This window comes from Xenopus laevis, chromosome 1S (assembly GCF_017654675.1).
Source record: "Xenopus laevis strain J_2021 chromosome 1S, Xenopus_laevis_v10.1, whole genome shotgun sequence".
Taxonomy (NCBI): domain Eukaryota; kingdom Metazoa; phylum Chordata; class Amphibia; order Anura; family Pipidae; genus Xenopus; species Xenopus laevis.
The window spans coordinates 200015374-200025828 of record NC_054372.1 but is presented as its reverse complement, the minus strand read 5'-3'; the positions used below and the strand labels follow the sequence as shown (position 1 = coordinate 200025828).

The following is a 10455-nucleotide window of genomic DNA, read 5'->3' as shown; positions in this document are numbered from 1 at the left end:
AAATTTTAAAGTAACTCCCATCTCAAAGCCAGAACTTAAGAATGTGACCATAATGATGAAAAATGAGACAGTACACCTGGAAGATATATTGATATGGTTAAAAAGGCAGTGTACAGTACTTTCCCCATTGGTTACAATTTATGATGAAGAGGAATTCTGGGTGGGAGGTTACAAAGTGCAAGTTAAATTAAATAATGAAGGTTATTATCAAAAGCACTTGCCTACATGCTTCTTCATTGGGAGAGATAGAGGTGTGTGTTATTATGTGGGACAACCAAGACTTTGCTTTAAATGTGGTGCTAGAACTCACCTAGCAGTTAAGTGTAGCATAAAGAAATGTGCTTTTTGCAGGGAGATTGGCCATATTGGTAAAGACTGTGATAAACAGATCAAATGTAATTTATGCCTAAAATCTGCCCATGCATATAGGAACTGTCCAGAAGCATGGCACAATGTTACAAATCAGTCCCCAACATCGAGGAGCAATTAAGAAAAGACATAACCAGTAACGTTACAGAGGAACAAATGCAGGTTGATAACCAAATACATAACTGGTGCTATAGCTCAGACTGGTGTGGCAGAAGTGACTGGTGATAAGACTCAGACTGAGGTAACAGCAGGAGGCAGTAGGGAAAAGAACAAAAAAGGAAAAACTGAAGAATGGAAAACACTTGGAAAGGGAAGTAGGAAAAGAAGTGCAAACAAGAAAAACAAAGTTGGTAACATGACTATTAGTAATCAAAACAGATTTGATGTTTTAGGAGAAAAATCATGGGGGGAGGAGGTAGAAAAATTTGAAGAGCTAGAGAGGATGGAAGAAGAGGAGGAGAGGGAAAAGAGAAAAAAAATCAGGTACAGGAGACCAGTAGAAAAAAAAGTAAAAAAAGATCTTGATGAGGTGTCCTTAGACTTAGAATGGGAATCCCTAGACGAGCAAGAAATGGAAATGGACTTGGGCCCTAGAGTTCAGGTTAAAAGATCTGGAGATGAGAGTTTGATCTTGGGCAAAAAGAAAAAAAATGGATCCAGTAATTGACTTCATGTCTATCAATGTATGTAGCATTAAGAGCAGGAAAACACGGTTTCTGGCATATGATTTCTTAAAAGAAACTACAGCAGATGTGATCTTTTTACAAGAAACCAGACTCTCATCTCTAAATCAGGTTAAAATGGCCAAAAGGGACTGGAGGGAAGGCATGTCATACTGGTCTATAGCTAATGAACCAGCGGGGGGAGTGGGCATCCTCTTTAAAGGCAATAGACATTTTGTCATTAAAAAAGTTGTTGATATACAGATAGAAAAGTGTTTATTATTGGATATTACTGTAGATGGGCATTTAATGAGACTCATTAATGTGTACGGACCCCAGGTCATTTCTGATAGGAGGTCTTTATTAAGCGACATAAAGCCTTTCCTTTACACTACAATACCAGTAATTTTAGCAGGAGACTTTAATCAAGTTCTAGGAGAAAGCGATAGAACAGGAAAGATTAATAAATATGAAACCTTGTTTTTCAAGCGGTTAATAGAAGATGCAGAATTAGAGGACATAGCAACCTTTAATGGAAGGAAAGGGTGTCACACTTACAGGTGTGGCCCAAGAAGTAGCAGAATAGATTTTATCTTTGTTAAAAAAGGTGACAAGTTTTCTGACTCTAAAGAATGGGTGGTAGAATTTTCTGATCATCTAGGTCTATTTTTTCGCTATGGGATAGACAGAAATGTAAATTTTGGTAAAGGGTTATGGAGACTAGGTAAAGGAATACTTGAAGATGAAGAGACTAAAATACTTTTTAGGAATTCGTTTGAAGCTCAAAAGTCAAAAATAGATTTTTATGATTCTGTTGCGGAATGGTGGGACTCGGCTAAGGATACTTTCCAAACCTTTTTTGTGTCTGCCTCGTTTAAAAAGGGGAGGGCTAGAGAGAAGGAGAGCCAGTCCTTGAGAAGGAAACTTGAAGTCTGTATTTCGAAAGGGGAGGGGGGTGAAAATTTAGACTGACTTAAGTATTTGTTAAGACAGCAGCAGTACAACCGGCTTGAGTCCCTGGTTCTGGAGAGGAACTATGGACCTCGTGCTCCCTGGACCCTTGCCAGAACTGTAAGGAGAATGTTAAAAAGAAGTGGGTTGAGAGTCTTTATGACCAACAGGGTAATTTAGAAGTATCTAGGGAGGGAATCCTGGAGGTTATAGGGGCTTACTATGCTGATCTTTACAAAGAAAACGTTTTGGAAAGGGAAAGGATTCATGATTTCCTAAAGACAACCCCAGTATCGAACACTGTTAATTTGGATTTTTTCCCTTTGATGTCAGAGATAACGGAGGAGGAAGTGAGGCAGACAATAGATAAACAGCAGAAAAAGAAGGCTCCTGGACCAGATGAGTTAACAGCTGAGTTTTATGTTACCTTCAAGGAAGATCTAGCCCCAGTGTTAGCCCAAGTCTTTAATGCCTGCCTGTTAGAAAAACATCTCTCACCATCTATGTAGTACTCCTCTCTAGTTCTGATATCGAAGGGGAAGGATTTGAGGCACATTGGGAATTGGAGGCCAATTGCCCTTCTCAATTGTGATAGGAAGATTCTGGCAAGGGTGTCTGCACAGAGGTTGGGTGAGGTAACTGGGTCTTTTCTTTCTGATTCTCAGTTTTGTTCAGTAGAAGGTAGGAACATGTTCTGTCACTAAGGGAAGCACTGGAGAGGAGTAAAGCTTGGCAGTGGGGAAAATACTTTCTGTCTCTAGATCAGACAAAGGCATTTGATATAGTCAATCATGAGTATCTATGGGCTGTTTTGCACAGATATTGCATTCCTGAAGAATTTGTAGAATGGATTAAAGTTCTGTATGAGGGGGCGAAGAGCTTCCCACTGATTAACGGTTGGAAAGGTGAAGATTTTTTGGTAAAAGCTGGTGTGAGACAGGAATGTTCTCTTAGTCCGCTCCTGTATATTTTTTCTCTAGATCCTTTCCTGAGGAGACTGCAGGATAGTGGGCTTGGGGGGGGTCCCTTTTCCTCTGGTTGGATCCTTTAAGTCTATAGCCTATGCGGATGATGTTACTCTGGTGATATCAAAACCTGAGGAGGAGGGAAAGGTTTTGGAGCACATCAGAAGCTACTCTGAGGCTTCAGGGTCTCAGATAAACCAGGAAAAGTCAAAGCTTTTTGGGTCTTAGACGAGGAACCAAGCTTTAAGCTTGAAAAATTTCCAGTGGCCCCAGGTTTAGTTAAGATCTTGGGGATTAAATTTGGGAAGGGAGATCTAGTGAAGGCAAATTGGGAAGAAAAACTGAATGCTGGTTTGGCAAAAGTTCAGAAAGAATTGACATTATCAAGACTTTCCTGATTCCGGTGTTTCTTTTTGTCTCTCATGTGTTTTTATTGCCAGAATCTCTCTATGCCAGAATCCGGAGCCTGTTCTTCCAAATGCTTTGGGGGAACAGGCTCAACCCAGTAAAAAGAGGGATCACTTTCCTGCAGAAGAAACCGGGAGGGTTGGACATGCCATGTCCTGTGGGTTTTTTTTTTGCACCATCTTTCTAAAGTTTAACTTTGGAGGGGTGGTGCAAGGCAAAGAATCTCTGTGGGAAGCCAGTGTTAAGCTGGCCATAGATGTAAAGATCCGATCGTATGAATCATCGTACGATCGGACTTTCCCATCTCCCGACCCGCCACTAACCATTCAGATCAAAGTCTTACCAGTCAGATCAAATAAAGTAGTTAAAGAACAGATCAGCAATGTTCTGCCCCTGACAGCAATCGTACGATATCTATGTCCAACCAAAGCTGGTGACAGTGAAAATCGTACGATCGGCAATACACACAGAGAGATTATCAGCAGCCGACAGAAATTTTCTAACCTGTCCGATCGACCAAACAACCGATCTCCGCCGGACAAAAAATGTCGGGACTCTCCACACACGATCCGAAAATCGTACGAATCGAGGATCAGATCTTTGCGTCTATGGCCAGCTTTAGAGACTGGGCATTGCCTTTTATCAAGGATTGGTTACTCAGCGGCAGAGTGAAAGAGGTAAGGATAAGAGGAGGCCTTTTACCCACCTATCTGCAGCAGGCAGTAAAAACATTGAAAAAATGGAGTATTAGTTCAGAAGATCTAGGAACACAACAAAGAAAAATATTATATTGGAAAATCTTAGATCTTCATTTTGTTTCCCCAATTAGTGTCAAAGATTGTCCAGGACATTTGTTAAAGGAAAGTATTACATTTTTAATGAGCAAGACGATGCCCAAGAAATATTGGGACAATGCATGGCTTTCACTACAAGGAAAACTGTTTGTAAGAGGCAACATGAAATACCTAAATATTGTGGATAGAGAATGTCCATGGGGGTGCGGTGTTGAGGAGTCACAAGAACATTTTCTTATAGAGTGTTCAGTGTCTTGTTCCTTGAGAGAGAGTGTGGCAAATCGACTTAATATGGATCTGATTAGAAATCTAAACTTCTCTTCTCTTTGCTTCACTTCAGCTGATGTTACAATTTGCTCCATTAGTTGCTCCATTTCTCAGCAGAAATATAATATACAATAATATACTTTAGAAATGGTGGGGGCTGATGTCACAATATCAAATTAATAAATGTTTCAAATACTTTTCCAATCAGTTGTTACTAACACAATTACACATTTACAACTGTAGCATTCACAGCACCCAGAGGTGAAATTGTCTTGCTGTACAATCCCCAGGGCTAGTGAAGCTCACGGGTCCCTCACTCCAAGGACCCCTCTATTTCTGACTCTGACCACTGAGTCCCTATACTGGCAGCATTGACACTGCAGGGTACTAACCCTTATTAGCCTCCTCATTGGCTGAAAAAGCCCAAATACTCAAAATTAGTTTTAAAGTGAAAGGGTTAAATAAGGTTGTTTCCTATTGTTTATTTAATGGGAGGGGTTTGTTCACTCAGGTGAATCTAAAAGAACCTGGAGCCATTTAGAGCTGAAAGCTTGGCCATGCACAGCCACATAAATTCTGCTCTCTCTGCCCCTCTAAACCAAGTTGTATGGGACTCACCCTATAATTACCAGTCCTGTTGGGCCCCACCCAGGCACCTTGGCAGTCTGTGTGGTACAGTGGAGCAGTGCTATGGGCCTAAACATGGCAGGTGATAATCTACTGTGCACCTTTTGGTGAAAGTTGGACTTCAGCATGTGAAGAGGCCTCTGTTCAGTTAAAGAAAAGGCTGATAAAGGTACCTATATTGGCTTATGCTAATCCCCACAGGCTAAACATTCTCCATGTTGAGTCAGTTATGAAGGACTGGCAGGTGTTCTTTACCAGAAATACCCAGAAGGCTTGTGGCCAGTGGCCTATGTTAGTAGAAGTCTGGCACCCAGTGAAAAGAATTATCCTGTGCATAAATCTAAATCCCTGCCTCTTAAGTGGAGCACTTATACTTATATGGAATAGAGTTTGAGGTGAGAACTAGTGATGGGTGAATTTGTCCTGTTTCGCTTTGCCACAAATGTCACGGGAAATTTGCACCAAAATGAAATGATGCACCAAATTCGCAGCGAAGCGGGTGAATTCGTGCCTGGCAAATAAATTAGACCATCACTAGTGAGAACAGATAATAATTCTCAAACATATATTTTGACTACTGCTAAACTTGATTCCACAGGACATTGGTGATTACCTGCACTGTTATTTTACCCTCAAGTACAAAACAGGGTCTAGGATTAATGGAGCAGATGCCCTCTCTAGAAGACTTGCCTGCCTACCGTTCAAGATGATGGGGAGTGGGAGGAGATAAGCCGAGGTATGAAGGTCTACTGTGCTATAGTTACTGTAGTGAATAACACAGTAGCTTTTACTGAGTTGAGAGTTGTGGATTCTACTGGTGGACTCCTGAGTCTGTATGTCTATGTACTGCTATTTAGTTGCCCTAGTAGGGGGAGAATCCAAGTTCATCAGTCATAAAGACATGATTCAAAGCCATAAGGCCCCTGTGAAGTGATGTTAATGTCAAAAATCCTGCTTTGCTCAAGAAGAGTTTGCCCAGAGGGTATAAATTTCCAACGGGACTGGGAAAATGTCTGTGTGGAATAAGGACTGCTAAACCAGGTGATACCATATAATAATCATCCTATGAGGCTGCAATTAGTGTTGCCTTATAAATTCAAAAACATGGTGTTACGGAGTCTTCATGATCATCATGGACATCAATGAGTGGAGAAGACTTTAGGGCTGAGCCAAGAACACTTTTGCTGGCCTAAAATGAGAGTTGTGGTTTCTAGTTACTGTAGGAGGTGTCTATGCCTGAAAAGGAAGAGACTCCCTGTAATCACTACCCCCGTGGGTCACCTAGAAGGTTCAGAGCCCGTAGAATTAGTTTGTATGGACTTTCTTTGTACTGGAATTCTAGGGGTATTGGTAGTTATTGATCACTTTACGAGGTATGCCCAAGCTTTCCCCATCAATGATCAAAAAGCCTCCACAGTAGCTAAAGTGCTATAAGAAGTTTACTATGCCATGGAGACCGCATTCTACTCAAGGCAGAGACTTGCAGGGAGGAGCTTTTGCAACTATTGAACATTGAAAAGAGCAGAACTCCTCCCTGCCTGAAAGATTTAATAGAACATTATTGGATATGCTAGTGCCAGTGGAAGATGGAGGAGCTGGAGTAAGCATGTGGAAGCTATGGTGTATGCCTATAACATTACTCAGCATTCTAGCACTGGTTTCTCTTCATTTCATGTTTGGGAGGGAGCTTGGTTGCCCATTGATCTCTAAGTGGGTGTTTGCACAGATGCAGTGAGTTGCTAGGACCACTCTCAGTAGGTTCCTGCAAGGCCGGAACAAGGGGTAGGCAACCGCCTAGGGCGCAATAACTGGGGGGCGCACTTCTCAGGGGAAAAAATATATATATTTTTCATTATTAAAATTTAGTTCCCATGGCCTTTAGTATTAAAGTTTAAATTTAAAAAAATTGCATGCCCACAAGGGCCCCAACCCCCTCTCTGGGGTTTGTTTTATCCTCGGAAGCAGCAGACTGCAGCCAGTGCTCCCCCCACCCTGGGATCATTACCTTAACTGTCACAGGTACAGGTGATGGGGGCTTGGTTTGGGGCATTGGCACATACTGTAGGTACAGATGGGGGGGCTGCCTTGGGGGCCATGTCTGGGCTAGCTGCTGGTACTGATGGGGGGGCTGTCTTGAGGGCCATGATGGCTGCTGGTACAGATGGGGGGCTGCCTCGGGGACCATGATGGCTGCTGGCACAGGTACAGATGGGGAGCTTTGGGCCTGCAGTACAGTATTAGTAAATATGGCCTGGGTTCATTGCTGGCTGCTGGCAGTGTGTCACAGGTACAGATAGGGGGGGGCTTGGGCCTGCTGCATTGGGGCAATGTTGATGGCTAATGGCTGCTGGGCTGGCACAGGTACAGGTGGGATTATAGTTTAAAAGTTTCATTCAATAATGTTTCTTATATTAAAAACCCATAATGGTAAGGTGGGAAATACTAATATAGGGAGATGCGCAAATTGAAACCCTTGCCTAGGGTGCCAAACTACCTTGGCCCGGCTCTGGGTTCCTGCTTCAAAGAAAGCTTGACTATTGCAAACCACATAGCTGAAGATAATGTTAGCAATCAATAAACGAAGGTTTGATCTTAAAGTCAAGTACAAAGAGTTGTTACCAGATGACAAAGTGTTACTGAGAAATTTAGGAGTATTGTAAGGGAGCTGCCTGGGATTCCTGAGTACAAAATTAAGGATGCCGTCCCCTCTAGCAGAAGCACAGGACTCCTGTACCACCACAAGGAAGAAAATCAGTGCTTGATTTCTTGCAGTAACAGATTTTGGCTACACTGGAATCTTTCAGGTTTAAAAATCCCATCAGATGAGAAGGGCATCGGCAAGTTGATGGGTTCAGTCATTTTGGCCTATAATGCAGGTCCAGATTCACTAATTTGGTGATCTTACCATGTATGGCCACATTTACAGGAATAGAAATAAAGATAAATGACAGTTAAAAGATTAACATAAATCTAAAGTCCAAGCAGGAAACTCACCGCACCCTGTGTGACATCAGGAGATAAACAAGTCCCACTGGTTATAGAGAGAGAGTAAAGTTCAGTTTTGTTTCTTGTTCCTGATTTCAGTGATGGCGGCTGCTGATCTGAGAGACGAGCTGAGCTGCTCCATCTGCCTGAGCATTTATACTGATCCTGTATCCCTGCCGTGTGGCCATAACTTCTGCCAGGGCTGTATTGGGACAACATGGAATTGGCAGAAGAGCATAAAGGAAAATCCTTCCTGCCCTGAATGTAGAAAGAGATTTAGTAGGAGACCTGAACTGACAACAGACTGGAAGCTGCGTGACCTGGTGGAGAAATTCCGTCCAACTGAGACAGAGCCGGGGGAGACTGGGATCTTCTGCACCTACTGTGTCCTCTCTCCTGTACCTGCTGCTAAATCCTGTCTCCTGTGTGAGGCTTCTCTGTGTGATACCCACCTGAGGGGGCACAGCAAGTCAGCAGAACATGTACTGACCCAACCCACCGACTCCTTTATGGGGAGAAAATGTTCTGTACATCACAAGGTTCTGGAGTATTACTGCTGTGAGGAGTCTGTCTGTGTCTGTGTGTCCTGCTGTCTGGCCGGAGAGCACAGGGGCCACAGGGTGGAGCTGCTGAGTGAGGCCTCTGAGAAGAAGAAAGAGAAAGTGAGGAAATTTCTGGAGAAACTGAGTCCAGAGAGAGAGGAGACTGAGAGAGGAGCCCAGAGACTGCAGGAGCGCAGGAGAAAAGTGGCAGAAAAAGCAGCCGGTGAGACAGAGAGAGTCACTGCCCTGTTTAGAGACATCAGGGAACAGCTGGAAGCCCTAGAGAAGCGACTCCTGAGTGACATCTCCAGCCAGAAAGAGAAGCTCTCACTCACACTCACTGATCTGATGGAGCAGCTGGAAATAAAGAAGGACGAGCTGTCCAGGAAGATCCGTCACATTGAGGAGCTGTGCAACATGGCAGATCCACTCACTGTCCTACAGGAACGGGAATCACATGGAGCTGCAGATAATGAGGGGGGCAGACAGAGACATGATATAAAGGTCCCTGCTGTAGGGGATCTGGATGTGGATCTGATCTCAGAGACATTACTCACAGGCTTAGCTGCCATTGTGACTGGGGTAAAGGGAGGGATCTATGGGCAGGAGGCTACAGACCTGTTACTGGATATAAACACGGCTGGGAATCTTGTATCTGTATCAGGGGACAAGAAATCTGCTTCCTACTCACTCACAGACCAGTGTCACCCACAAACCCCAGAGAGATTTCAGGATTATGCTCAGACTTTAAGCAGCAGGAGTTTCCCCTCAGGGCGACATTACTGGGAAGTGGAGGTCAGTGAATCAGGGGACTGGAGGGTAGGGGTGGCCTATCCCAGTATAGAGAGGAGAGGGGATCAGTCCTTTATTGGGTTTAATAACAAGTCCTGGTGTTTGTGCAGATGGAATAATAAATATATAGTGATACATGACAGTAAAGGCACAAAGTTACCCCACGTCCCTTCCTGCAGGAGAATCAGGATCTCATTGGACTATGAGGCCGGACGTCTGTCCTTTTATGAGCTGAGTGAGCCAATCAGACACTTACACACCTTCACTGTCACATTCACTAAGCCCCTTCATGCTGCATTCTGGGTATGGGGGGATGATACCTGGGTGAGAATCATTAGTTAGGGATAATGATAATGTTAGATAATATTTAGTATGATGTAGCGAGTGATACAATTTGCAATTGGTTTTCATTTTTTATTATTTGTGGTTTTTGAATTATTTAGCTTTTTATTCAGCAGCTCTTCAATTTGCATTTTAAGCAATCTGGTTGTTGTTATATCTGCATCATTCAGTGTGGACTTAATGCAAAGATTACACATCCAGTTTGCAGTGGAGATTCAGTTTTATTCATTGTACACTTCTCATTCCTTCCTCTGCTTTCTCTCTCATGATATTCCTCTTACTTCCTGTTCCTGCCTCCTACCCAGCCTGCCTCTCTGCCTTAAAGGTACACTGTAACCTAAACATGCAGACATTACAGTTGTTAGGACCCAAATTCCCCTAGCAACCATGCACTGATTTGAATAAGAGACTGGAATATGAATAGGAGAGGCCTGAATAGAAAGATTAGTAATAAAAAGTAGTAATAACAATACATTTGTAGCCTCACAGAGCATTTGTTTTTTTTGAAGGGGTCAGCGACGCTGTAATTATAAAAATATCTGGAACGGTCTAATTCCTAAGATGGACGAATGGCTAGTGTCAGAGGGTTGATATTTGTCACCCCCGCCCTCTATGACGCCATAACGCTATATGGCCCAAGGCAGGATGGACTATAAGGGCTAATGGTCTACTGTGGACAATGGTCACTCATATAGCTTATACTAGGCCATACAAACAAAAGATCATCACTCTGTTACTTAAATTCCAGAGT

At 43.1% G+C, this 10455-nt stretch overlaps 1 protein-coding gene across 1 annotated transcript; it reads left to right on the top strand.

The window, feature by feature from the left end:
* The first annotated feature begins 7495 nt into the window (after positions 1 to 7495).
* LOC121399550 (E3 ubiquitin/ISG15 ligase TRIM25-like) lies at positions 7496 to 10146 on the top strand. Its single transcript, XM_041580694.1, has one exon. The coding sequence runs from the start codon at positions 8130 to 8132 to the stop codon at positions 9702 to 9704; it is 1575 nt and encodes a 524-aa protein (XP_041436628.1). The 5' UTR covers positions 7496 to 8129; the 3' UTR covers positions 9705 to 10146.
* Positions 10147 to 10455: the final 309 nt, after the last annotated feature.